The 27,992-nt window shown below is 48.5% G+C and overlaps 1 protein-coding gene across 2 annotated transcripts; it reads right to left on the minus strand.

Moving 5' to 3' along the window:
- LOC103706585 (protein transport protein SEC24-like) lies at positions 1-27,894 on the minus strand. 2 transcript variants are annotated; one of them, XM_008790733.4, is made up of 15 exons: positions 27,493-27,894; positions 27,327-27,383; positions 26,553-26,606; positions 26,286-26,458; positions 25,914-26,100; positions 25,614-25,759; positions 25,382-25,536; positions 25,178-25,259; positions 24,966-25,081; positions 5,869-5,964; positions 2,514-2,631; positions 1,678-1,952; positions 972-1,186; positions 598-819; positions 1-499 (listed from the first exon to the last, which is right to left on the minus strand). In XM_008790733.4, exons 1-14 carry the CDS (start codon positions 27,818-27,820, stop codon positions 608-610), a joined length of 2,214 nt encoding a protein of 737 aa, XP_008788955.2. In that variant the 5' UTR covers positions 27,821-27,894; the 3' UTR covers positions 1-499; positions 598-607. The 2 variants fall into 2 exon arrangements, with proteins under 2 accessions (XP_008788955.2, XP_008788954.2); XM_008790732.4 differs by having other exon boundaries at positions 1-819.
- Between the last annotated feature and the right edge of the window lie 98 nt (positions 27,895-27,992).

Raw genomic sequence — 27,992 nt, forward strand, 5'->3', positions numbered from 1 at the left:
TTGGTGAAGATCCCATGCAAATAGTATATAACTCTTCAGAGTTTTTGATAGGCGCACATAAGCGTTATGCCAGCTGAAAGAAGCTCCGTGCAACTGCTAAAAAGTCATTTGACTCGATTTCAAAAATTATGTTGAGATTTGCACCACGGGGAGAGTCCGATGGAAGTATAAGCACCCAGAACTGCTACGCGAGCTCATGCAATCCAGGCTTTTGGATGAAGAGTGAATAGCTTCCTCCCGCTCCATCAGTGAATAAATAGTTCTTGATCATTCAAGCATCAATGTGCATTCAAATCTTACCTTTCATCAAGCAGCTTTTACAGGTTTTGGAGAGAGGAGCTCTTTGTTTCAGCATATACACCAATCGAACTGGGATATAGCCTAAATCATTCTCATAAATAGCAACTTGAATACAAAATGTCGACAATAAACGTTCTTTCTGCTACTTCAGCAATGGGAAAAACCAACGGCACAAAAAACATCCTTGGCTATTTCAGTCCTGCACGTATGTGTAGTTTTCATACGCAGACCTCAGTAACTCTTCATCGATACCTGCATTTATCTATGTAGATGCCAAGATCGGAAACTTTCAGTTACCTTTATATTTTTATTTGAGATATTCTGCTACATCCCGGGCGATCTCCTCAAGGAAGGAAACAAAACCTGTGACGCTGCTAATACCAGTGCCATCAACGTCCTGCTCCTCAATGAGATAGTTCTCAAATAATGTGGCATCATCCTGCCCTCCACGAATAAATGTAAGCTTTGGTGTGATACTCCTCTCTTGCTTTAATTTATTGATTGTTGTTCGCAGAAGACCTGAAAAATGGCATGTTTAAGAGACAGCAAAATGATTGATTGTAATATAAAAGCATGTCTTGCTTTCTAAACTGAAAGACCTGCATATATAAAATAATGCAGCTTGTTTCTTTCAATGTGGAACATAGAATATTCTGATAAAAACTACTTACAATCATGTGGAGGAGGAAAGGGAAGTGAAGGATCAGCTGTTGAAGAATAATATACAATGAGATTTGTGAAGGCATCGAGAAAGAATATCGGACTTCCACTGGTAATGAGAGCAGCACGACTTAATGAATGGCGTGGATATGCTTGTTTGTCTGGTGTAGCATATGAAGTCAGCACAGGATATATAGCCCGGTGGAGGGAAGAAGGATCCAGTGCGCTGCACCAAACAATCAATTTAGTTTTGAATGAAATATTTCTGTTAAGGCTATAAAAGAAGATTTCTTCTAAGAACAAAAGGGAGATTTTAGTCTTAAAATACTTTTTTTCAAAAGACAATAGTTGAAGCACCACTATCTGGAACCAAACCTGGAACCTCTCCCCAACTGAAGTGCGGAGAAGAGATGTACCAACAGGGTGACTCAAGTCCCATTGGTTCCAGAACACTCTAAGCTTGCCTATTTCTTTATTGAGCATGCCTCTCACATGGAAGTACATGGAGAAGCAATTAACGGTGGCCCTATAGCATGCTGATAGTGAATGAAACTCTTACCGAGAACTCCAACATTTTGACAGATGATGAGCTATAATTTTTACATCATACTTCCCACATCACCCAAAGTTTTTGTTCTCTCTTTTTCCTAATATTGCTAAATTAATCACATCAAAGTTCATAAACATCTACACACAAGATACAAGAATGATAGATACCTGCAAAGGCACTGAAGGTATATCCGGTAATCTGGGTGAACACCTTCTTCATGAAACCGGAGAAGAGGGTTCCTTAATAAAGCAAAGACAAGTCGGGGTAAGGGCTGCAATTGTGGGCACTGAGAGAAGGCTACATCAACACGAGAAATTGAACTTCCATTATCATTATGAGCAATTTTATATGCATTGTTATACTGGGCTGTAAGAATGACTAGCCAATCATGGAGCAACATTCTGCCTTCCCTGACTCCTTCCTCCAAGGAAGCTAGAATAACCTAAAAAATAGCCAGCACAAATTATCAGCAGATGCAATCAAGTAAAATCGCTAAAAATGCAAGTTTATGTTAATACAGATCAACATAACTGAAAATGCAAGTTTGTTTTAATACAAATTCCACCAGTGCAAGTAAAGCGGATAATTTTTTGGAAAGAATACATTAAATATGATATTTCAATTGTTGAAAAAATATAATAACTATTGGCAAGCAACAAAAACAATCAGAGAAGCAAAAACAATTTGAAAAACACTCCACAACAAATTACCAAACTTACTTAGCATACTTAGCAGCTGAAGCTTTGACTAGAAATCATACACTTTAGAGAAAAACACCATGAATATAAGACCGATGAGTTCCACAAAACTTGATATAGAAAATTAGACTTCCAAGGTTAAAGCATCTGTTTATATTTAATAGTTCTTGATTTTTTCCTTGTACGATAGTTCAGGACTTCAGGTCATCTTATAATAGATGTTCAATCATTTTAGCCATATCTACCATATTGTATAAATAACAAAAGTTAGTAAATAAATCAAATGGACTCATTTTATTAGTTACCTTGTGAACAAGGATAGACAAAACAGCTTCAGAATCGACATTGTCATAAAGTTCGTTGATATTTCCAGTCGTTCCATACTGCAGTGTCCTTATTCTTAATCGTCTTTTAAGACAAAACCTGAAAAGAGGTAAATTGAAGTTAAACCAACCAGAAAAGACAAGACAAGATAGAATTTTTTGAATATGTAAAGGAATAAAGACCGACTTAGGCAACATGAAATAGATTAAGACCTCATAGCCTAACATATGATAATACAAGATAGCCCTTCTAAAAACAACCAGCTGAAAGTCCCCACGTAAAGCAGAATACTAAAATAGCAGAAATGGAAATTGCACTAGGCACTGTCAACTGAATAAACTGTTCTGAAGCAGCTTGTTCTTGGCTCAAAATTTAGCTCAGTATTTGCTCATTCTATTAGTAAATGAGCTGAACACAAGCCAGTATTTTGAGCTCAAAAAGTAAACAAGTTGAACCACAAGCTCATTTTTTTCTGTCATTCTCTTCATTTTATTTCTCCAGAACATTTGTCTATGGATGCCATCCCCATATCTCCATACTACTTGTGGAATATCTTTATCGGACCATTTATGAGCTGTAAAAAGATATCCGAGCAACTCTTTTGATGTAGGGGGCTGCCAACCCCATATCTCCATACTACTGTGTTATGCACGACATGTGCTTCAGGCGACTTCAGTCATGCTGGAGAGTGACTCGGCTACGGTGATCAGCTGGGTCCGACAGGGCCCGAGCAGTGACGGAGGAGTTCATCCCCTGCTCCGCGATATTTGGACAATGGTGAGAGAGGGTGTTACATTTCAGGCTATGCATGTATATCGTGAAGCTAATGGAGCAGCAAACTGGGTGGCCGTATATGTAGCGAGCTACTCAGGAGGCACTCTATGAACTGGGGAGGCTAAGATGCACGGAGCACTTCGGGACCTTTTGTTTTCTGATTCCATTGGGTGTATTCGTACCCATGATGTATGAAATGCCCGTTTCAGCAAAAAAAAAAGAAAAGGGTTAGGTGAGTGTCAAATCAAGCATCTCCACAAGCCACAGACCCTAGTCTGGTGCCGTCCATGGTGAGAGTCATGGATAATGCTTGTCTTGGGAGGTAGGGATCATGGATGCATATGAGAGACTACCTGAACTCTCACTTTCATCACCACCCATAACGCAACCTATACTTATCTTCCTTACATCCCAGGGAGATAACCTACTCGGTAGGGGGGAGGAGACAAATTCATCAATGCACTGTCCACTGGGTTTAAGTTGGCAGAGCAGGGAGAACACAATTTAGTTTAAGTCATCATATCCAGTTACAGCTGTGATGAGGAATTAAAGAGGATCTAATCTTTGCTGCTTGATATCAAAATTATTTAAATATATCATCTTGTTCAGCCTACCATGCTAGAGTATTTCACTTCTGCAAAAATTTCTGCAAGCAGATATTCTCTAAACAATGTTGCCACTTTTTTCAAGTAAATTTTTAATTACTCCACTTGACTATAGGTCATACTGAATATATAGGAAATATTTAGACCAAACACCTATTATTGAAATTAGTTAATGTTATGCTTACTTCCATATGGATTGGTTGTTTTGTGTAGATATTGGACTCTCTGTCCCTAAGCTTCATCAACATATTTTTGTATCACATTTTCTCCTAAACAGTATCTCTATTCCACACTCTGGATGCCATATAATCAAAGTTCCCAGATTTTGTTTCCAAATCTCCCAACACTTAATCCACTTTCTTGATAGATTCTACTATGTCGATCAATTAGCTTTTCCTTCCTCAAGGAATCCTATGAATCTTCTAATATTTCTTAACCACTCACTATAACAATTTGAACTATGGTCTAAGACAGTCAGGCAAATAGGAAAGCCAAATAATTTCAACTGAGCAATATCATACTATAATATTATTACTCTGCTGACCTAGTGTTAGATTTTCTGAAAAGAAAAACCCAGCTTTGAAATTTTGCAGAACTTTATGAAAAAGGCTGAAGGAAAGGAGGTGATTCCCAGCATAAATTCTGTTTTAATATTTGAACCATTTTGAACTTTAAATGCATACTAATCCCTATATCTTCCAATATAGACATGTTGGTGTTAATGGCTTTGACTCACCATAATACACCAATAACATTATGTTAACTGAGACAAGTTGTGCATGATGAAAATTTTTGTTTCATATGAGATGCTCATAACTATGTCATCTCCTCGGAAAAAGTTAAATATTATACAAAATTCTAAGTTTTTAAATCTCTGTCATGGAAGGACCTGCAACTACGTTAGGTAAAAAAGCAAAACAGACTTTTTTAAAAAATATTATGAATTTGAAGACTCTTAATGAGGATTTGAGTAGGTATCGTTGATTTTAGACTGAAGTTGTCAATACCAACAAATTTAATTATAATGAGAACAATGAACAGCTACTTATATCACTGTTTGTCTTTAGTTAATATTACTTTATCATTAACAGCCATGGCTATCTGGGGTTTGCTTTAGCGATTTAATCAGGCTTTCAAAAGTATTTTGTATCTGCTTCTCAATCTATTAGTCAGAGAAATTGTCAGGCAGTAATTAGAAACAATAGTTTTATATGAGGACTGCAATTGAGATGCTCAATATGAGATGAAAAATTTTTGTGCCTGAAAATTTTTGTTTATTCCTAAATTAAGCACCTTTAGATAGGACTGCAATTGAAATCTTACAGTAGTCGCTTAACTCACCTCAATAAAGCAGCATGTCATTGATTTTAGACTGAAGTCGTCAATACCAATGAATTTGATGATAATGACAACAATGAACAGCTATTTATGTCACTTTTTGTGTTTAGTTAATATTACATTAGCATTAACAGCCATGTCTATCTGGCGTTTGCTTTATGGATTTAATCAGGCTTTCCAAACTATTTTGCATCTGCTTCTCAATCTATTAGTCAGAAAAATTATTAGGCAGTAATTAGAAACAATAGTATTTTATGTCTGCTTTAGCAATTAATCAAGGTTTCAAAACTATTTTATGTCTGGTTCTCAATCCATTAGTCATAGAAATTATAAGCAGTTGAATACATGGTCATATGAAAATAAATGAAACAGTAATTGATTACACAAAAAAGAAATATTATACTTAACCAAAAAAAATAAAAATAATAGTATCTCAACTAACAAAAATTGTAAGTAAAAGTTTAAATAGGTGACCGGATGCAATTTCTTCAGTTGAAACTATGTTTCTTGATCATTTGATGACATGTATATCAAGCAAAAATAAAACCAGACTGCAACAAAAATATACATATTGGTGCAAATAGTAGTCAAAATTGTTAAGCATTTTAGTCAGTGATACCTTGTAGAAGAATTTGAGCCAGTATCTGATGTCACCTCATAAGGAACAATAACAGTATATTGAAATGCAATCTGTAGAACAGGACGTTCTGTGTGCCTGTAAGGAAAACAAGTTGTCTTATGATATTTTCTGTAGCATCATAATCAGCAATTAACTCAAAAAAAAGTTCAGAATTTCATGTTTGTAAGTAACAATAGAAAAAAATTAATGTAGCAAATCTAGAACACATTATTAATCTATGTCAGGCTTACATAAAGAGTTTGAGATGCAGGCATTCAATCATGAAAGACAAAAGACTACTAGGCTAGCCTAACGGGAATCAACAAAAGGATAGACATATGTTACAACAAAATAAAGTAAAGACAAGCCATGGGCTACGCTATCTCTACATGAAGCGGCTGACCAGCTTCGGAGGATGGGTGAGCTCGTTGAAAGGGAATCTGACAACCGTAATCAGTGGACATGAACAAGGGGACAAAAACAGAGGGATTAGCTTGGGGTCACCTGCTGGTGGGGAGGATGCAACTCTTCATGAAGGCACAACTCCATATGCAGATGTCAACTGTGAAAATGGTGGATTTGGCAGTTTTTGAAGAAAAAGTGATAACCTTTGATATTGTATTATTGTTTAGACCTAGCTTTGGTGAATCTAACACTAAAATATATCATGCAATAAGCTGACTTTGACCAAGCAAATGAGGCATAGAGAACATTGTCATCTATGTTGGATTTATGATATATATATGACACATTGATTGAGCGATAAACATCAATGCTTAGGGAATAATTAGCAATCAAGGGGGTTCACAGTGCACAGCAGATGGTGGGTGACCAGAGCCTAAGGTCAGGCCTTTAAAATATAATAATTTTCACATTACTGTAGCTTGTTCAACGATTGTGCCAATAATCATGTGATCAATTATCATTTATAATAAAATTTAATACAAATCAATTGTTTTTTCTTCCAAAGTTGAAAAATTGTGAAACCAAGATTTGCGGTATTGTACCAAACCGGGGGTACAGAGCATACCGTACTAGTTCGGAACCGGTGCATGGGAGAAAACCATAAAAGGAAAAAACCAACCCTCTCCTCTACGTGTCACAGACTTGGCCCAAAAGCTTAAGCTATTGGGAGGAGGACAGGCTCAGGCTAATAGACCTATGTGGCACCCCTTCGATTAGTTAATGTGGGACCATGATAATCTCCTACCCCCCCACCTAAAATCTCATGATGCCTTTGTCACGATTGACTCCTACTCGAGAGAGGAGAGCGCACCATGGCCCAATTCCTACTCGACTCTACCGGGTCCTCCTTGACCCTGGTTACCCTCAATCAAGGGCCCATAGGACTAATAAAGGTGGTGACATACAATGGACTTGGTTCCGATACCACTTGTCATAGACTTATAGCCCAAAAGCTTAAGTTGTTAGAAGGAGAACTGGCCCAGGCTAACAAACCCATGTGGCACCCCTTTGATTAGTCAATGTGGGACTATGACACACGTCTCTTCTCCTTCAACACCAAAAGAGAAGAGAAAGAGGCAATAAGAAGTATTATGAAAATATTAAACTTATTGTCAAATGATCAAACTTTCTTGCAAAGCATTAGCACTCTCAAGCCAAACAAAACCACACACCCCTTCTAAATAGACAGGCTAGCCCACTAAGGATTTATGCAAGCTGCCATGGCCCTACCATAGTGAGTTCAGGCACACCATGTTAGCCACCATGGAAATGAATGCTGTTCTAGAATGCCAAGGGCCATCCCATGACAGTAAAGGCACAAAACCTGGCGGCCATCACAGCCTGTTATTAGAACAATGATGAAGACAAGTTAGGGGCCTCTCACATGCTTTATATGAGAACTTTGGCAGATTGGATTAGGCAGTTGTTCATGCATATAGCAGCTTTAGGTTTGGCAAAGGAGATGACCACGAGAAGAAGGAACAAGCTTATGGTCCATTTGATGTTGATGTTCTAATTGTCCTTTACTGGTCTTATGTTTGGTGTGCATGGTCCTCATCTACTTGTCATTGTCATTGTTCATCCCTAACTAATATGGACATAGTAATGGTGGATGTGTACGCACTATTGTCGCTAAGGACAACTACCAGGTGTCAATATGATGGACTACAATGTGATGACTTATTTGCATCCGACCTCTTATAGTGGGATATTTTACCTATAATACTTGCATCCCTTGTACGCAAGTATTATTTTGCTTATCACTAATTTGCAACTCATTTCTTATAGTTTATTCCCTATGATTTTTCCCAACTTTGAGCTTCCATGCTAGTAACATTTTCTCTCTCTCTCTCTAGCTGGTAATATTCCATATTGTGATTATAGGTTAAATACTTTACTAAGATGATGTATGACTGCACCCTTTTTCTAGGAACACATCTCCATAATATGGTGACATGTTCAGTGGGAAATGCCTTTTCTCTAGTTCCATTGAGATCAGTGTATGGCTTTATTAGCGTGCTTGTTATGCGACATCACTCGTCTCTCAAACCTCTTGGAAGACTGAATTTGCAGATGTTGAAAATTTCTGTGAGTTTGTAACAAAGTTCATGAACAACTTAATATATGGTGTAAGCCTATAAGGTGATTGAATACTCGTGTAGATTCCGAATTCCTGTCATCATGTTTCCCATAAAAATGCAGTTTCTTCATTGAATGGATCCATAAGCATGTGTACAACTTCATAGTGAAGGAAATGATTATTCATTGATTACAGGAAACCATGCAATGCAAGTTAATGAAGGAGTTAAGGATGCTTTTTTTTGTTGTTGTTGTTGGTTTGAATCAGATCTGTTTGGGCCAGACCTGACATCATCAGGCTTAGAAATAATTTTCAGAGGGAATGAAGAGAGCCCCCACATACCTTCTCCCATATTCAAGACATTTTCAGTGATGTGGTCAATAGCAATTTTGTCCAATTGCTAAAAAGTAAGCAGCTATCCATTTATTACATTCTGTTCAACTAAACAGTGAAAGCAACTGTTCCAGTACACTTAGGATTTCTGCCAACCTGACTTTCAGACCTAGTATAGCAAGGAGAAACAGAATAAAACTGAATACAAAAGAATACAGAGCAATAAAACAACTTATTCAGTTTTTCCTTATTCACAAACCAAATGCCATTTTTGTATGATGCGCATAAGAGAACCCTAACTTCAGCAAATGACTAACATATAACCTGTTACGGGGGAACTTAGCCACCATGCCCCACGTGACCGGCACGCGCGCCCAGGAAGACTACGGCTGCCCCTTGATCCAGCAATCCGACCTCGGGTCGGATATCTTCGGCTCCGCAGCCCGACCCCGAGTCGGCTGCCCCTTGATCCAGCAATCCGACCTCGGGTCGGACATCTTCGGCTCCGCAGCCCGACCCCGAGTCGGCTGCCCCTTGATCCAGCAATCCGACCTCGGGTCGGATATCTTCGGCTCCGCAGCCCGACCCCGAGTCGGCTGCCCCTTGATCCAGCAATCCGACCTCGGGTCGGCAATCTCTTGACAACAATAGACTGTTCCCCTGAGGCACGCCGCGGCCTCCTGCTCCACTACTTCCTGCAACGGCCGAATCCGGCGCTGCCCCACGATCCCCTGTAACAGCCGTACAAAGCGGAGCTCCACTACGCCCTGCCATGGCCGTACCCAGCGCTGCCCCACGACGCCCTGTAACGGCCACCGGGCCATGTCAGTGGCAACCCCATCGTGCCACACGATGACCAATCCCCAGAAAAACCCCCCAGCCTGATATATATGGGGCTGGGGGGGGAAGGGGGAGGGTAAGAAAGATTTTCCAGAGTATCATCTTACCTGCTACCTCTCCTTCTCCTTCTCCTTCGATCTCCCCTGACTTGATCGTCGGAGGGCCCCCACTACCCTGGTGGTGGTGCGAGGCTTGCTTGCAGGTTTCACGGCGGAGGGCGGAGCGCAACCAAAGCAACTCAAAGGGAACCCCGTTCACACCGCTGTGCCAATCGTTCTTGGTTTGGACCCCCAGCAACAGATTGGCGCTAGAGGAAGGGCCGCGCCCCTTGCCGCAGACTACCCCCTAGGACTGGGAGGCGCCACAGGAACCTTCCCGCTAGGGGAGCTATGTTGTGGGGGGGTGCACCCGAATTTAGTCCCACATCGGCTAGTAGCGGAAAGGTTCTGTGCCTTAAATGGGGGGTGGAAATCCTTTCCTCTCGAGGGCCCTTTTGTGGGACAAAACCGTGAGGGCACCAGTCTCCCCCCGTCTGCGCTGGACGCACGGGCCGGAGCGCCCAAAGCGGACAATACCTCGAGAGGAACGCAGTCCTCTTTCTCTGCTAGCTTAATGTGGGCTAACTGTTGCGTGAGGCTCCGGCCAAAGCGTCCGTCCCCGCAACAGATTATGTTGTTGGGGGGGTGCACCCGAATTTAGTCCCACATCGGCTAGTAGCGGAAAGGTTCTGTGCCTTAAATGGGGGGTGGAAATCCTTTCCTCTCGAGGGCCCTTTTGTGGGACAAAACCGTGAGGGCACCAGTCTCCCCCCGTCTGCGCTGGACGCACGGGCCGGAGCGCCCAAAGCGGATAATACCTCGGGAGGAACGCAGTCCTCTTTCTCTGCTAGCTTAATGTGGGCTAACTGTTGCGTGAGGCTCCGGCCAAAGCGTCCGTCCCCGCAACAGATTGGCGCTAGAGGAAGGGCCCGGATCTCAGAGCGATCGTAATGGCACGGCGAGGTGGTCGTGGAGCTTCCAATGCTTTCGGTCGCGGGGCCTCTCGCGCCTCTGGCCGGGAGGCCGCTGCATCTCCAACGCACTCTCAGCAACACTCCACCGCCCCACCGCCCATTCAGACGGTCGAAGCCGCCCAGTTCGACCAGCTAGCCCAGCAGGTTCGCACCCTCGCGGAGGCGGTGCAGAATCTGCAGGGTGCGATGTCCCGGGCGCCGCAGCGGGCTCAGGAGCCGCTGCTGCCTGAGCGTTCGCCTGTCCTCCTCAACCCGCGCTCCTTCCTCTCTCATGGGGAGGAGCGCCGGCGCGAGGAGGATTCTCGAGCACGCTCCATTCTGCCGGGACCTTCCCACCGGAGCTGCGCGGGGTACGAGAGGCGGGCCCGGGCGCGTTCCCAGACCTCCCAGTCCTCGAGGAACCCGCGCTCCAGTCGGTCCCCCTCTCGCCGCTCCTTGTCTCCCACCCACCGGTCGCGCTCCCTGGACCGGCGGGTGGACGATCTCCACCGACAACTCCAGGTCCTGAAGGGCCATTCCAAAGATCCCTTCGCTGACTTAGAGATCTCCTCCCAGCCGGCGCTCGCCTCGAGGATCCTGCGGACCCCGAATCCGCTGGGGTTCAAAATGCCGGCGATCGAGCCCTATGACGGGCGGCGGACCCGCGGGATCACGTCGAGAGTTTCAGGACCCTTATGCTCCTCCACGGAGCATCAGATCCCCTTCTCTGCAAGGCTTTCCCGGCAACCCTCCGTGGCCCGGCGAGGGCATGGTTCGCCGGGCTGGAGGCTGACTCAATCCGGTCCTTCGACCAGTTCACTCGCCTCTTCATCACTCATTTCGCCGTCAGTAGCCGGCGGCGACTGGTCTCCGACTCCCTCTTTGATGTCCGGCAAAACGAGGGAGAAAGCCTGCGGGATTATCTTACCCGCTTCAACAGGGCTACGCTGGAGGTCCGGAACCTGAGTCAGGAGGTAGCTCTTTCAGCCCTGAAGCGTGGCTTCCGGAAGGGCAGACTCACCTTCTCCCTGGACAAACGCCTGCCGCGGAGCTTCCCAGAGCTGTTGTCCCGGGCGAACCAGTATGCGGACGCCGAGGAGGCGGCCGCCCACCGGAGCAAGGAGGCCGCCGAGATCCCTCAAAAGCTTGGGAAGAAAAGGCGGAAAGAGGCACGCCAGAGGAGGAGCCCGACGCCTCAGCGTCGGCGCAGAAGCCCGTCGCCGGCGAAGAACCACGGCGCCCCACGCCCTCGTTCTCCGCCCCGACGTTTTCACCGGTACACCCCTCTCCTGACTCCCCGGGCCCAGATCCTTATGGAGATCAAGGGGCGGGAGGACCTCCCGGCCCCGAGACAGATGCGGAGGATCCCTGGGAAGAGGCCCTCCCGGGCGTACTGTGAGTACCATCGAGACCACGGCCACGACACGGAGGACTGCTTCCAGCTTCGGGACGAGATCGAGGCTCTCATCCGCCGGGGGCGTCTCGGTCGATATGTGAGCGACCGACGTCCCCCCGCAGACCCGCGTCCGGCCGACCCGGCCCCTCCGGAGCCTCGGGAGCAGAATCGACCCGTTGCGGGCGTGATCCACACTATCACTGGGGGCTGCCCCTGGCCCGTGAGGAGCGCAGGGGGCTCGGCGGAGGCGTCGGGGGCGGCCGTCGCAAAGAGGCAGAGGGTCGGCAATGTAATCACCTTTTGTGATGAGGATGTAAAGGGGGTTCAGACCCCCCACGATGACGCCATGGTGATCTCCCTCACTATGGCAAACTATGATGTAAGGCGTGTTCTTGTGGATAGTGGAAGCTCAGCTGATATCTTGTTTTACGAGGCCTTCCAAAAGATGGGCTTGTCCAGACAATTGTTGCACAAAATATCCACCCCCCTTATAGGATTCACCGGTGACGCTGTCCCGGCGGAAGGTGTCGTTGAGCTGCCTGTGACCGCGGGCGTCGCACCCGCAGAAGCCACGGTGCGACTCGGGTTCTTGGTCGTCCGTGTTCCCTCGGCCTACAACGCTATCCTCGGACGACCCGGACTGAACGCCCTTCGCGCGGTGGTCTCTACGTACCACTTGCTCATGCGGTTCCCCACAGCGGTCGGGATTGGGGAGGTCCGAGGCGACCAACCGACCGTACGGCAATGTTTCCTAGCGACCCTCAAAGGGAAGAAGCCCGCAGAAGCCCTAAGCGTCGAGTCCCTTGATGCCAGAGACGAGGTGGCCTTGCGGCAGGGGGAGCCGGCTGAGGGTGTGGTCGAAGTTCCCCTCGAGGAAGGCCGCCGGGACCGGGTGGTCCGGGTCGGCGCCAATCTCGACCCGGGAGCTCGGGCCCGGTTGGTGGAATTCCTCCGAGCCAATGCCGATGTATTTGCCTGGTCGGCGGCCGATGTACCTGGGATCGACCCGGAGGTCATTTCTCACGCCCTCAACGTCGACCCGACCCACCGGCCAGTGAAGCAGAAGAAGAGACACTGTGCCCCGGATCGGATCCGGATGGTCGACCAGGAGGTAGACAAACTCTTGGAGGCAGGATTCATAAGGGAGGTGAGTTACCCCGAGTGGCTGGCAAATGTTGTACTTGTCCGGAAGGCGAGCGGGAAGTGGAGGATGTGCGTCGACTATACCGACCTGAACAAGGCGTGCCCTAAGGATAGCTTCCCGCTTCCGCGGATAGACCAACTGGTCGACGCGACTTCCGGATATCAGCTGCTGTCTTTCATGGACGCCTTCTCCGGTTACAACCAGATAATGATGGCCCCACAGGACGAGGAGAAAACTGCCTTTATAACAGACCGGGGGCTGTACTGCTACAAGGTAATGCCCTTCGGTCTGAAGAACGCTGGCGCCACTTACCAGCGCCTCGTCAACAAAATCTTCAAAGAGCAAATCGGCCGGAACATGGAGGTGTACGTGGACGATATGCTGGTGAAGAGCCGCCAGGCAGACCAGCACATCGTGGATCTGGAGGAGACTTTCACCACCTTACGGAAGTTTCGCATGAAGCTGAACCCAGCGAAGTGCGCCTTTGGCGCTTCGGCCGGGAGGTTCCTTGGTTTCATTGTCAACCAGCGGGGTATCGAAGCCAACCCGGACAAAATCAAGGCCATCCAAGGTATGTCCCCTCCGACCAAAGTAAAGAAAGTTCAGGAGCTCGCTGGAAGGGTCGCCGCGCTCGGACGATTTGTGGCAAAATCGGCCGAACGCTGCCAACCATTCTTCAAGGTGTTAAAACGCCCAAAAGACTTCCTCTGGACGGCCGAATGTCAAGCAGCATTCGACCAGCTCAAGGAATACCTGACGTCTCCTCCCCTACTGTCCAAGCCGCAAGAAGGGGAGATGCTCTACCTCTATCTGGCGGTCTCCCCAACCGCGGTCAGTGCGGTGCTGGTTCGGGAAGAGGCAAAGCTCCAGAAGCCTGTGTACTACATCAGCCGGGTCCTACGGGACGCCGAGACGCGGTATACGAAGGCTGAAAAGATCGCCTTCGCGCTGCTGACCGCGATCAGGAGGCTCCGCCCCTATTTCCAGGCCCATTCTGTCACCCTCTTAACTGATCAACCGTTACGACAGATCCTTGGCAACCCCGAGAATGCGGGACGGCTGGTGAAGTGGGCAGTAGAACTCGGTGAGTTCGACATCCGCTACCAGCCTCGACCCGCCATCAAGACCCAGGTGCTCGCGGACTTCCTCGCTGAGTGCACGGTGCAGGAGGCGGAACCTAGACCGCCGGAAACGCCCAGCCTCGACCTCCCGACCTGGACGCTTCACATCGATGGGTCGTCGAACCCCAAGGGTGGAGGGGCCGGGCTGGTCCTTACCAGTCCTGATGGAGTGATAGCCGAGTATGCCTTGAGGTTTGGATTTCCAGTTACCAACAACGAGGCGGAATACGAGGCCCTAGTCGCAGGACTCAAACTCACCGGGGAGCTCGGCATCCGGCGTTTGAAGGTCTTCACCGACTCCCAGCTGGTGGTCGGGCAGGTCCGTGGGGAGTTCGAGGCCCGGAGCCCGACCATGCAGAACTACGTCCGGAAGGTGCAAGCACTCATTCCCGACCTCGGCAGTGTCGACATCCAGCAGATTCCCAGAAGCGAAAATGCCAGGGCCGACAGGTTGTCCCGCTTGGTGGGCGCAGAGGCGCGCAACTTGTCGAGGGCAATCTACCTGGAGACCCTGGATGCCCCGAGCATCGGCGAGGCTGGAGCGGTGATGGCGATTGATCCAGAGCCGTCTTGGATGGACCCGCTCGTCGCCTACCTCGCCGAAGGGATCCTCCCTGAAGACGAAGATCAAGCTCGGCGACTTGTCAGGAAGTCCGCCCACTACGTACTCTATGAAGGAAGGCTGTATCGGACCTCGTTTACCGCCCCCCTCTTAAGGTGCCTCCGCCCCTCGGAGGCGGCCTACGTCCTCGGCGAAGTCCATGAGGGCGTCTGCGGATCGCACTCGGGGGCTAGGTCCTTGGCGCACAAGATCATGAGGCAAGGCTATTATTGGCCTACCTTGTTGGAGGACTCAAAGGATCACGTACGGAAATGCGACGCCTGCCAGCGCCACGCCAACGTCCAGAGAGTCCCTTCTGTCCCCTTGGCACCAATCACCGCACCCTGGCCCTTCGCACAGTGGGGAATGGATATTCTCGGACCATTCCCCGTCGCTTCCGCCCAGCGGAAATTCTTGATTGTTGCAATCGACTACTTCACCAAGTGGGTGGAGGCAGAGCCGCTGGCCACTATCACGGAGGTGCAAGTTCGGAAGTTCGTGAAGAAAAACATCATTGTCCGATTTGGGGTACCCCGGGTCCTCATCTCGGATAATGGTCGACAGTTCGACAACAAGCATTTCCGTGACTTCTGCGAGGAATTCGGGATCGAGCATCGGTCCACATCTGTGTCGCATCCCCAAACCAACGGTGAGGCCGAGGTGACAAACCGGACAATCCTCCAAGAAATTAAGGCGCGAATCGGTCGGACGGGGCAAGCTTGGGTCGAAGAACTCGAGAACGTCCTTTGGGCGTATCGGACCACGCATCGGACCCCTACCGGGGAGACGCCTTTCAGCCTAACCTATGGCACGGAAGCGGTTGTCCCCGTGGAGCTCGGACTCCCCTCGCCCCGGGTGGCTACGCACCGACCCGAGGCCAATTCGGAGCAACTCCGAGGAAACCTGGACCTCTTGGAAGAAGCGAGGGAAATGGCGCAGGTTCGGATGGCGATGTATCAGCGGAGGGTGGCCCGATATTATAACTCCAAGGTCCGACCAAAACTTTTCAGAATCGGAGATCTGGTGCTAAGGCGAGCCAAAGCATCTCAACCCGCGGAAGGTGGGAAGCTGGCGCCAAATTGGGAAGGCCCGTATAGGGTTCGCTGGGTAAACCGACCTGGCTCCTACCAGTTGGAGGCCCTAGATGGTCGAGAAATTCCAAGGAGCTGGAATTCCGCTAACCTACGGGTGTATTACCAGTAGAAAGACAAAGCCAGAAAGACAGTTCAAAAATGTATAGTCCTTTTCATCTCAATAATTCCTGGTTACAATGGCGTGTTCGTGTGATTACAAAGAATTCCCAGAGGAGAATTGGGGAGTAAAGAAAGTAAGGAAGAGGTGGAGACTCCGTTAAGCTGAAGATCTGGGATCCCGAACCCTCCATCCGAAGCAGCTGCAATCCCACCGGGCGTGGATGCTTCCCCCCGGAGGCGCCATCGACGCCTCACGCAAAAGACGAAGAGCCGGCGCGGACGAAGAAGAAGTTCGCACTGCTTCTAGAGGAACGCCACCTCCAAGGGATATTCCGGTCATCCCCAGGAGAAGGGGAGGAAAGGAATACAAGGGAGAAGAGCGCGAGGGGGCGCGATCCCGGATGAAGCGTCTAGCGCAGAGCTCAATCGGGAGGTGGGACTGAAAAGAGGGGGGATGTGATCCCGGATGAAACGCCTAGAGCGGAGTTCCGCCGGGGAGAATCTCCTTGTTGATCCCAGATGAAACGGCTAGTTGGCGGAAGTCGCGAGGGGCGCGCCTCCCGTTCCTCCGGCAGGGGTTTCCCAGCCACGCACCCGAGAGGAGGTCCACGATCCATGGCAACCTGAACAGCTCCGGCTTGGCAGGCTCCACCGCACCTGCACTTATATTTATAGCCAAACTGTGGCCCCCCGGTCGTTCCGATGCGGGTGGCTCCAATAAATGCGGGCGCATCGAATCCGGAGCCGTTCCGGCTCTCGAGGCGTATCCTCCCACGACCTCCTAAGCGTCGTTCTCCTTAATTGCATTCTTCATGCAGGACACTCCGGGCGGCGTGTATCCCACGGCCCACGTATCTCCGCACGCGCCCAGGCCGCATCCGCCTCGAAGAACGCGCGTATCGCGGCCGCTTAACTGGCACTCCTCGCAAGCAGCAACTGGCCGATCCGATTTCCCAGGTAACGCCTCAATTAGCATTTAATAGCCTTCTGGTGTTCCCCAGGCGACACTTCGAGAGGAGGAGAAATACGATCGCAGCTGGCCACGGAGAAACCCCGTCGAGCGGCAAGTGATAGGCGCGCGACCAACGAGTGGAATTCCCCGAGGCTCGGCCCTCGGATGCCAGGCTAACCCGATGATCATCCCGGGAGCAGACTAGCCTGAAGCCCCGACCGGTCGCCTCGGCTTGCGCCAGCCTTGGCCGACCAACGAGCGGAATTCCCCGAGGCTCGGCCCTCGGATGCCAGGCTAACCGATGATCATCCCGGGAGCAGACTAGCCTGAAGCCCCGACCGGTCGCCTCGGCTTGCGCCAGCCTTGGCCGACCAACGAGCGGAATTCCCCGAGGCTCGGCCCTCGGATGCCAGGCTAACCCGATGATCATCCCGGGAGCAGACTAGCCTGAAGCCCCGACCGGTCGCCTCGGCTTGCGCCAGCCTTGGCCGACCAATGAGCGGAATTTCCTGAGGCCTAACCCTCGGATGCCTGGCCTAGCGCCGGAAGAATTTCCTGAGGCCTAACCCTCGGATGCCTGGCCTAGCGCCGGAAGAATTTTCTGAGGCCTAACCCTCGGATGCCTGGCCTAGCGCCGGAAGAATTTCCTGAGGCCTAACCCTCGGATGCCTGGCCTAGCGCCGGAAGAATTTCCCGAGGCCTAACCCTCGGATGCCTGGCCTAGCGCCGGAAGAATTTCCTGAGGCCTAACCCTCGGATGCCTGGCCTAGCGCCGGAAGAATTTCCTGAGGCCTAACCCTCGGATGCCTGGCCTAGCGCCGGAAGAATTTCCTGAGGCCTAACCCTCGGATGCCTGGCCTAGCGCCGGAAGAATTTCCTGAGGCCTAACCCTCGGATGCCTGGCCTAGTGCCGGAGGAACTTCAAGAGTCAGGAGTCGGCGAGACGCTACCAAGAGTTAAAAAGAGGAAGGACGAAAGTGAAATGGGGAAACATTTTGTTTGCATTAACTTTCGTTGCATCAGGGCCGAGACCCATACAACATGGCAAAACGCCAACATACAAAGAAAAGAACAAAGAAAAAGTACAGAGGGTCAGCTTGGAGGAACCCCTGGATCGGGAACGGCGAGCACGTCCGCGAAGGGTAGGGAGACGGTTGGAGAACCGGCAGGTAATGGCATCGGAGGGGAGTCGAGGAGGGAGACCCCACTCAGGTCAATTCCGGGGTATTTAGTGGACACCCTTGCCAGGCCTTCATCGAAGCCTAAGGCAAAGGAGTCGGACCCCGCATCCGACATGTCACGGATGAACTCGGCGGACTGACGATAGGCCTGTACCGCCTGACGCCCGATTTCTGCGCTCTTCTCGGCCAGCGCCGCCTCCGCTCGCTCCGTAATCTGAGCTTTCGCTTCCATGACCTTCGCCACAATCCGGTCGTCCGCCTCGGAGGAGACCCTCAGCAGATCGGCCCGAGCCTCTGTGTGCTTCGCCTCGGCAGCGACGCGAGCAGCCTCAGCCTCCTCCAGGCGCGAGTGAAGCTCCTGGTTGCTCGCACGAGTCCCCTCCAAGGCCGACTCCAATTCGGCCATCTTGGCTTCAAGAGATCGGGTTCGGTTGCGGGCGTTGTCGGCCGACTGCTGGGCCTTCTCCCACCTTTTCCGGAAGTCGGCAGCCTTCCGGGACTGCTTTTCGGCTCGCTCCTCCGCCTTCCTGATCTCGCTTTCGAGACCCGAGGCAACCTTGAGTTGCTCCTGAGCCTCCAACAGTTGCCTCTCGAGGGCGGCGAAGCCGAGTGCCCGCTCTTCGGCCACCTGGAGCCTCGTCTCGAGGTCCCTGGTCGTTCTCCCCGCCGCAGCCTGGCCTCCCTCCTCTACAGCTTTCAGTCGGCTCTCGGCCTTCGCCAGGAGCCTCGCCTGTTCCTCGTGGCTCTCCTCCAGACGGATCATGTACTGGGCGAGCTAAGAGACAGGAAAAATGAGAGCGTCAGACGGGGATCAATAGAGCCTATAAATGACGAAAGCGACCAAAAGAACACTCACCGACATGAGACAGACGCAGCTGGCAGCTCCGACTTCAGGGATCCTCATCTGCCGGACCTGCCTACGGTCACCCTCCAGCAGCACCGTCTCGATGAGGTTTCGGGCGCCGGCGAAAGTGAAGGCCGACCCCGACTTCGCCCCGGAGCCGGACGGTGGTTCTGCGGCCTTACCCTTACCCATTGCTTGAGGGAGAGTCATGCCGACCGTGCTCGGGGCGGGGGCCGCGCCAGAAATTGACAGGGTCCCGCTCGGCCGGGGCCTCGGCGCGCCCCTCTTTCTCGTATCATCCGAGGCTGACCGAGTCGAAGGCCGGGCTGGGGACCGACCACGAGCGCGCCCGGATGACACCTCCGGAAAAGCGGTAGTCTCATCACCGGAGGGCTGATACGGCGTCAACTGTCGGTCCGAGCCCGCGGCGTCCCCCTGATCGGTGGGCCCGGACCCGTCTGTCGGCGTCGGAGTCGCCTGCTGGCGGGGCTTCTTCGCCGGTGGGACCCCGCTCGGAGGAGTCCGTTTCTTCCTCCGGACCGCTTCCAGTAGGGACGCCCTACTAACAGCCATTGCCCTGTCCGACTGCATGACGTCGTCGATTTCTGCAAAAAGAACGAGATGGTTAGAAACTGAGAAACTGATGGAAAGAAAAAACGAAAGAGGAGAAAAGAGCTAAAAAAGAAGGAGTGATGGCGGGCTCACGGTCGGCGGGGACCGAGCTCAGACCGACGTTCACCAAGGCATCCTCGGAAATAAGGCGAGCCACCGGGGGGAGCCGGCCCTCGGCAACCAACCCCTTCAAAACGGCGACGCCATCGGACTCCTCCCTTGACAACCTCGATAGGCCGATCGGGGACTTCATCGGCGTCTCCCAGGTTGTCCCAATTCCCCAAGAGGGATCTACGTCGATGAAAAAGAAACGCTCCTTCCAGCCATGAAGGGAGGAAGGAGCCTCCTTGACGAGGCCGCACCCTCGCCGCGCCGCAAAGCACCACCACCCTCTGTCCCGGGGGTGGCCGTTCAGGCCGTAGCATTCCCAAAAGACATTCAGGGTGGCGGGAACCTCGTGCATGCGGCAGAGAACCTGGAAGGCCGTCAGGGTACGCCATGAGTTCGGCACCAGTTGCGTCGGCGCCACTCTTAAACCTCGAAGCACCTGCACGACTAAGTCCGAGGGGGGAAAGCGGAACCCAGCCCGAAGGATGTCCTCATTGATGGCGACCTTCCCTGGAGGAGGATGGGACATCCTCTCCTCAGGCCCCGGGAGCGTAATGTTGCAGGCTTCGGGAAGGTGGTACCGGGCCACGAACCTATCTAGGTCTTCGGGGACCAGCTCCGACTGAATGCGGTCCGCTCTTACTTCGTCCATCCCTAACGGCCAGAGAATCTACGGTCAGGACGGGGTCAAGAGGGGAGAAGGGACCGGAACGACTGGGGTACACTAATACGAAAGGAGAAAGTACGGAGAGCCCTAAATTGAAGAATGGGGCAACTCACCGGAAGGGAAGGAAGAACGGCTCCAAGAGCATCAAAAGAGGAGCGAACGAACAGTCCGACAACAACGGCAGCAGCACAAGGGAGAAACTCGAGGATGCCTGTGGAAAGAAAGGCGGACGGGGAGGGCCCCCGGTTAAATAGGCGGAAAGGCGGGTGACGCCTCGGTGACGCCAGAGGACGCCTGGCTGCCGAAGGATCGTTCGCGCCCCAAAGGCGAATCGACACCATTAAGGAAGGATGTCCGCCGAAATCCGCAGACTGCCAGATCAGCGACAACCGCCATACGCCATAAAGAAGGCGGGGAGCTCGGAGTGCGCGCGCCTTTCCGAGGGATGGCGGCAATCTCGAAGCGTCACTCCCTTCACCCGTTCCCCTCCTGGTTCCAGGCTCGGAAGTGGGGGGCTACTGTTACGGGGGAACTTAGCCACCATGCCCCACGTGACCGGCACGCGCGCCCAGGAAGACTACGGCTGCCCCTTGATCCAGCAATCCGACCTCGGGTCGGATATCTTCGACTCCGCAGCCCGACCCCGAGTCGGCTGCCCCTTGATCCAGCAATCCGACCTTGGGTCGGACATCTTCGGCTCCGCAGCCCGACCCCGAGTCGGCTGCCCCTTGATCCAGCAATCCGACCTCGGGTCGGATATCTTCGGCTCCGCAGCCCGACCCCGAGTCGGCTGCCCCTTGATCCAGCAATCCGACCTCGGGTCGGCAATCTCTTGACAACAACAGACTGTTCCCCTGAGGCACGCCGCGGCCCCCTGCTCCACTACTTCCTGCAACGGCCGAATCCGGCGCTGCCCCACGATCCCCTGTAACAGCCGTACAAAGTGGAGCTCCACTACGCCCTGCCATGGCCGTACCCAGCGCTGCCCCACGACGCCCTATAACGGCCACCGGGCCACGTCAGTGGCAACCCCATCGTGCCACACGATGACCAATCCCCAGAAAAACCCCCCAGCCTGATATATATGGGGCTGGGGGGGGAAGAGGGAGGGTAAGAAAGATTTTCCAGAGTATCATCTTACCTGCTACCTCTCCTTCTCCTTCTCCTTCGATCTCCCCTGACTTGATCGTCGGAGGGCCCCCACTACCCTGGTGGTGGTGCGAGGCTTGCTTGCAGGTTTCACGGCGGAGGGCGGAGCGCAACCAAAGCAACTCAAAGGGAACCCCGTTCACACCGCTGTGCCAATCGTTCTTGGTTTGGACCCCTAGCAACTTCAGCAAATGACTAACATATAACCTAATATGACAAAGCACCTTACACGAAGGTCCGCCGAACCGGTATCGGGGACCCGTACCAGTTGGCGCACGATATGGTTCGGTACCTGTATGGGCCGAACCGAACCGACTGAACTTGTAGTGCATGTCGGTTCACGGACCAGCACGCCCTAATTTATTTATTTTTTAGTTCTCATTCTTTTCGAACTTTTTCTATGTATTAAAGTCTAATTTGATTTTTTTTATGTTTTCTTGATGTTATTTTTATATTTTTTGATCTTTTTATAATCCCAGTTTAACCTACATGATGCATCTTATTGCTTTAAAATAATACAAATCATAAAATAAACAATATAAAATATTCTCAAATCAAGATACAATCAGTTATATATATTTAAAGTACAACATACATGTCGATATCTAAAATCAGATCGAGTGACAATGGCTCTAGTAGATATCCAGATCATAAGCATGGTCAGAAAGAGGCACATCAACCCACCCCTCTAACCAAGCGACGTAATCTTGTACGTTCATCCCATAAGGAACATGTGCTGGGTTATAAACACTCTCAATCTCTCGCTAAAACTCTGGCTCCGAGAGGTGTCCTCTGGCTGATTATACGACCGTAGAGGGGCCCATCCGAATATGCCGGCAACCAAATTCGACCCGTGAGATGCTCTGGGCTGCGTAGGATAGTAACCACCGGAAGATGCCTCAGATACACCACATCCATATCCGTATCCATATGGGTCATAGGCTGTTTGTGGCTGTGGATAATAGGATCCAGTATACGACTCGGAACTTGATAAGTCTATGTATCCTACTCCGCATGCAAGGTCATATGCAGCTGCATCGGGTCCTCCTGAATGACCTCGAGGAGCCCGTCTCCTATATGCAATCGTATCCTTGTAGGCTCTACCAGATAGTGCGTCGTGGTTTCTATCCAGTATAGTATGCGTAAACTAGGACTCACCGGTGTATGGGAGACCACCCTGCGGTTGTCTCATAAAAAATAGTCTCCTCTCCTCCACTTTATTGCCAGCAGATCCATGACCACCAGAATTGTCATCGCTGCTGCTTCAGAACTCCTCGATACTCTCCATTGGGACTTTTTGTTTTTCTTTTTGATCTGTTGGGCTGCATTAGACCCCTTAGAATACTTTGTTATGGTAGTCATTGACAGTGGTTCATGTCAAAACACCTTTGTGAACATGCAAAACTCATGGTAAAACAACTGAGAAAACCCATCATGCCATGGCATCTTTCACCTTTTGTTTTCAGCACCAACATTCTCCCTTTGTCATCATCAAAGTCCTAGCACTTATCTTCTCTGCAATATCTGTTCTCACTAAACAGTCCCAAAATTCATGGTTAGGCTAGCACTACAATACCTCATTAAAAATGAGTGCAATAACAATCCACTATTTTAAAACTTGAAACCCCGAAATGCATTTTAAAGAGGTATTCATGTTCCTCTAAGCTCCTTCCACCAACCTGAATCCCCAAAATGCATTGGCCCTCCTTCAATTACTCATTTTACAAAAGAACTTGCTGTTCTCACACCCTCCTAAGCCAAACGACTTTAGAGCTCTTTTCTCGAATCAAATGCTTTTCTTTCAAGCCATTGTACACTTTAAGCATGCCCTTACTTTTAAGCTATTGCACTCCATTGTGTGCATGTCTCCTAGTGACAATGGCCCGTACTCTTAACAAATCTACCATTTTAACCATGTTGTCCCTGTGCTCAACCTCAATCACTGTCCGATTCTCAAGGAGCGCTTTAGATACTTTCCTACCTCACCATAGAACTCCTCAATATTAAGCTTTTGTGTTAACATATTTTAACTCCTTTCGCCATAACATTTCAAGCATACTGCCCACATCTGCTAGAAGCCCCAACCGTCCTCATGATCAACAATAAATATGTTTTTTTTTACATAGAGAAGTAAAAATTTGCATTCTCTTATGATTTTGTAATTTTGTATAGCATTGTAGAATCTTACAGTAAGATGGTCGAATGGTGACATTACTAATTACACAGGATAATCAAGTATGTGTTTCTTCCAACACGAAAAAAATAACTTTGACCATGTTTGCCCAATAAAAACTCTCCTAAAGTCAGCTTATTTAGTCCATAAATGGTAAGTGAAAGATGAGGTGAAACAATAGCCATTAATATAATAAAGTCACCTCAGATCTTTCATCCAATTTGCAAAGCTTCCTTTGTAAAACTTGGCCTGCCGCCTTGGACTTCTAATCTTTGTTTTCTAGTATTAGTTCATTTTCCAATTATAACAACTTGAATACACAACACTCACTTGCACTGTTTTAAAAGACAGCTAGCTTGGCCGCCTAATAACTGCCTTAACATTTTGTTTGCATCATCTAAGAGTATGGAGGATTACATCAGTTAAAATTTGGCACTGGATGTTGCCAAGCAGATATTTACCATTTATTTGCTACATCTTATTTGACATATTATGCTCCATTTGTTGGATTATAACTTTTCTTAGTTTCCCCTTATATTTATAAGTCTTTTACAATTTTCAGAATCACCTCGACTTCCAGGTGCCTGCCTAGGCACTTCTCTAGCAACTAGGCATAAGGTGGGCCCTCTTGCTGCATGTTCAATGCATACTATCTTTTAAAACAATGCTAACTTAATAAATTAATTGTGCAACCACCATCCTTCTATAAAATCCTAGAATCTAAAAGCTCATTGAGATGCCCATCACATCTCTCCTCAAATAATAATAATAATAATAATAATAATAATAACAATAATAACAATAATTCAGTTCCAGTTACCTACGCATTCTTTAAATTGTCATCCACTCAACAACTTCTTCTAAAAGTCGGTTCTCTCACGCATCTTATGGTCGTCTCTTCTCCCCATATCCGAATGGAAACTCTCCTCATGCACAAATCTACTCGATTGAGCTACTCCATCTCCTATCTAAAGAATTTCAATCCAACAATTCAAGATCAGCATAAAAAGAATGTCACTAGCATCTAATAATTGAAACCTTCTTGACCACAATACACTAGTAATTGTATCATGCAGGCGAAAAAAGCATGAAACACTTGCCAATACACACCTTTGACAGCAAATATTGGCCCATATACATTGTTTAAACAGTCAACAATGTAACAGGCAACACGATGAAAGATTATACCTTTAAAAACAAAAGCACCAGCATACATTTATTCTTGGCTGGAGAGGAAATAGTTATACCTGGAAAAACCATCAGAATCTGAAAACTCGAAGTCATAAGCATATGTTGCAAAAGAATCACAGCAAATGATATGTTGAACATTTTCATACTGAGGATCTGGGAAGAAATGACCATACTGCAAACAGGGTAAAACAATCAGTAACAACATAACAAATATTAATTAAGTAGACAAAATTGAGAAGATGAAAACCAAGAAAAGTTGGTAACATACAGAATGACAAGGTTTGAACTCAGAAGATGTTCTCAATCGCAATATACAGCCAAATGCATATGGGCGACTCAACATTCGGTACCTATTTAAGCAATCAGCCTAGAATCAAAAAGCCATTCACTCTGAGTTGCTAAAGGACTACAGAAATAAAAAAATTTAAGACTAAGTTGCACATCTGGATATGGATTCCCTCTGTAGACTTACATGTCCTGTGGAAGTGTGGAATCATCCGTATTCGCATAAAGAAACAGAGAACCACCACTCTCAATACTCAGAAATTTAAGAGAAGCCAAGTCTGTGTATTCATTTGTAATAGCAAAAATGTCCACACAGACACCTGCTTGAACAGCACCAGCAGCCTGTGATATGTGGTCAGCATTTGCATTTCCAAATATGCAATATCAACAACGATGGATACTTATCCAGATCACATTACCAAATCTTTATAGAATGGTGTCTGCTCAGGTAGCAATGCACGGTCTGCATCCTCCCCTCTGCTAGCATACTGTTCCCCGTACCGCCTCGTGTCTAACTGTCCAGCTCCATAATCAGGAGGACCAGACAAAAAGGCAAACACCCTAGCTGTCCTCAATTAAACAAGACAGGTATTTCTGATTATATAAAAATACAAGAAAAAAGACATCCAAGCAATAAATTGAATGATCTTTTGTACATAAAAACCAGTTCTATAAGAATCTGGAAAAGATGGTAAGATGTGATTCAGACTTTACCATACCCAGTGCAAAGGTATGCCCATATTCTGAACTGAGGTAGTCAATAAGAGCAACCATGGCTGATCCAAAGCCACGGCCACCTAACAATATACCATCGAGCCCTTGCTCTGCACCTGTGGTTCTCTCCCAAGAAGTTGTAGGCCTTAGTGTCTCAAGAGCTGCAGCGATGCGATCCTTGCAAGTGTCCACCTGTTTACAAACAACTAAGCCATTAAATCAAAACATCCAGATGCACATGACAGTGTCATGTTTCAGAAATAGCCTGTTTTGCAGGTTATCAGTTTGATGAGCATCTTGAAATTCATGCGGAATAGCTCATTGAAAGTTCAAAGGAAAACGAAAACTGTTTTATCTGGCATTGTCTGCTAACATACAGGAGCCAAAAATGAAAGCAATGGCATCACATCTTCAAGGCCAACAGGCAATCCACTGTCCAAATCAGGTGGAACAAAAACATTTTTCACAAGAGGTACAGGACCTTGAACATCATATAACCCAATCTTATGGCTGAATGTAACAAGCCCAAACAATGACCCTGGCCCAAGAGCTGTAAAAAAAATGAAAGGAAAACAGAATAAGTAAAATCAGTTGCCACGAATTGCTATGAAATCTTCTAAGTTCCTCTGCCATCAATCACCTACCTTCAAGAGCTGCTAGAAGAGCACTTTTGACAAGCTCTAAAAACTCTTCAGAACCTGCAGCAAAATTAAATCACATCAAGATAATTGATAGTAATTGCACATATGTCATTGGCATACAATGATAAAAGTAAAGAAATAAACTTAATATTGTTAGTATACATGAATGACTTAACATTGTAACATCAATAGTGATATCTCAACCCACTTATAGTAAGAGCCAATAAACACCAATGATGGAGAATTGGTAGCATGCAGTATAATGGCTAAGACCCTCTTTAAGAATCAAGACACACTTGAATACTGTTTTCATCTAGCAGAACTGCACTACTAACTAACAATGCTTAGTGAAATCAAAATAGTCAAAAGTAATATAACAGACAAAAAGGAGGCACTATCAGGCCAGACTACTTCCAAAGATGTTTGATGAAATAGAAACATGCAAAAATGAATAACAATGGAAAAGAGATTATATCAATGCTTTTACTTTCCACCTACCAAAGAAAATAAAGAATCATATGATTCATTCCAACAACAACTTTTAGGACTACATGCAGTCGTATAAAAAAGATCTGAGTCTTACAAAATTCTTAACACCCACCAAAAATAAGGATTCATATCCAACAATACGAAGTTAGGATAACAACTCATAATCATAAAAATGATAATCAAAAATAGAAAACTCCGTAACTTCATACAAATCTCATTTTTAGATTTTTTGCAAAAAAAAAAAAAAGAAAACTATGAATGGAAAGATCGTTGAGGATCAGATCTTACAAGCCAGATCCACTGCTGCGACATAAACAGGCCGAGACTCTTCCCGATATCCTTCCACTACAATCCAAAAAAATTTCATCACATAAAACCAAATTCAAAATAGATCAAATTCACACGAAACCGATCAGACTCATAAAAGCTTAAAAATTCAAGAAATGGAGATGACCTGGTAGCTCGAGATCGATGAAGGAGGAGCACATCTCGGCACAGGCTTCGGACTGGGAGTAGCGCTCGATGACCTGCATGGTAAGGTAGTTGAGGGAGCCGCAGAGGGCGCAGGTCCAGGCCCACTGCTCGAGCTCGCAATAGGTGTTGAAGTAGGCCCAGCAGTTCTCGCAGCGGGGGAGGAGATGCCCGTCGGAGCCGTACGCCGGCGCGACGCCTTGCTCGTCCACCGACGAGAATGGCGTCAGGGTGACGCCCCACGGGAGGCCGCACGATTCCTGGGTATCCGCGTCGATGGGGAAGCGGGAGAGCGTCGGCCTCGCCGCCATTGATGGGATCTCGGAGATCGCGATGGGAGGGAGAAGAAGATGGGGAGGTTTTAGGGATTTCGTAGGCCTTCCGAACCGGATCGAATCCGCGGCCGCCTACAGGACGCTCGCGAAAGAGTGCTCGGATCCGAAATCACGTTTAACCCGACCCGTCAGATGCCCACGGATACGA

Source organism: Phoenix dactylifera, unplaced genomic scaffold, assembly GCF_009389715.1.
Source record: "Phoenix dactylifera cultivar Barhee BC4 unplaced genomic scaffold, palm_55x_up_171113_PBpolish2nd_filt_p 000275F, whole genome shotgun sequence".
Classification (NCBI taxonomy): domain Eukaryota; kingdom Viridiplantae; phylum Streptophyta; class Magnoliopsida; order Arecales; family Arecaceae; genus Phoenix; species Phoenix dactylifera.

Coding starts and splice junctions, on each gene's coding strand:
- LOC103706585 (XM_008790733.4), bottom strand. CDS start 27,820: ATGGCGGCGAGGCCGACGCTCTCCCGCTTCCCCATCGACGCGGATACC. Junction 26,101..26,285: donor TGCTTTCATTTTTGGCTCCT/GTATGTTAGCAG, acceptor GTTTGTAAACAG/GTGGACACTTGCAAGGATCG. Junction 25,537..25,613: donor CACCATTCTATAAAGATTTG/GTAATGTGATCT, acceptor CACATATCACAG/GCTGCTGGTGCTGTTCAAGC.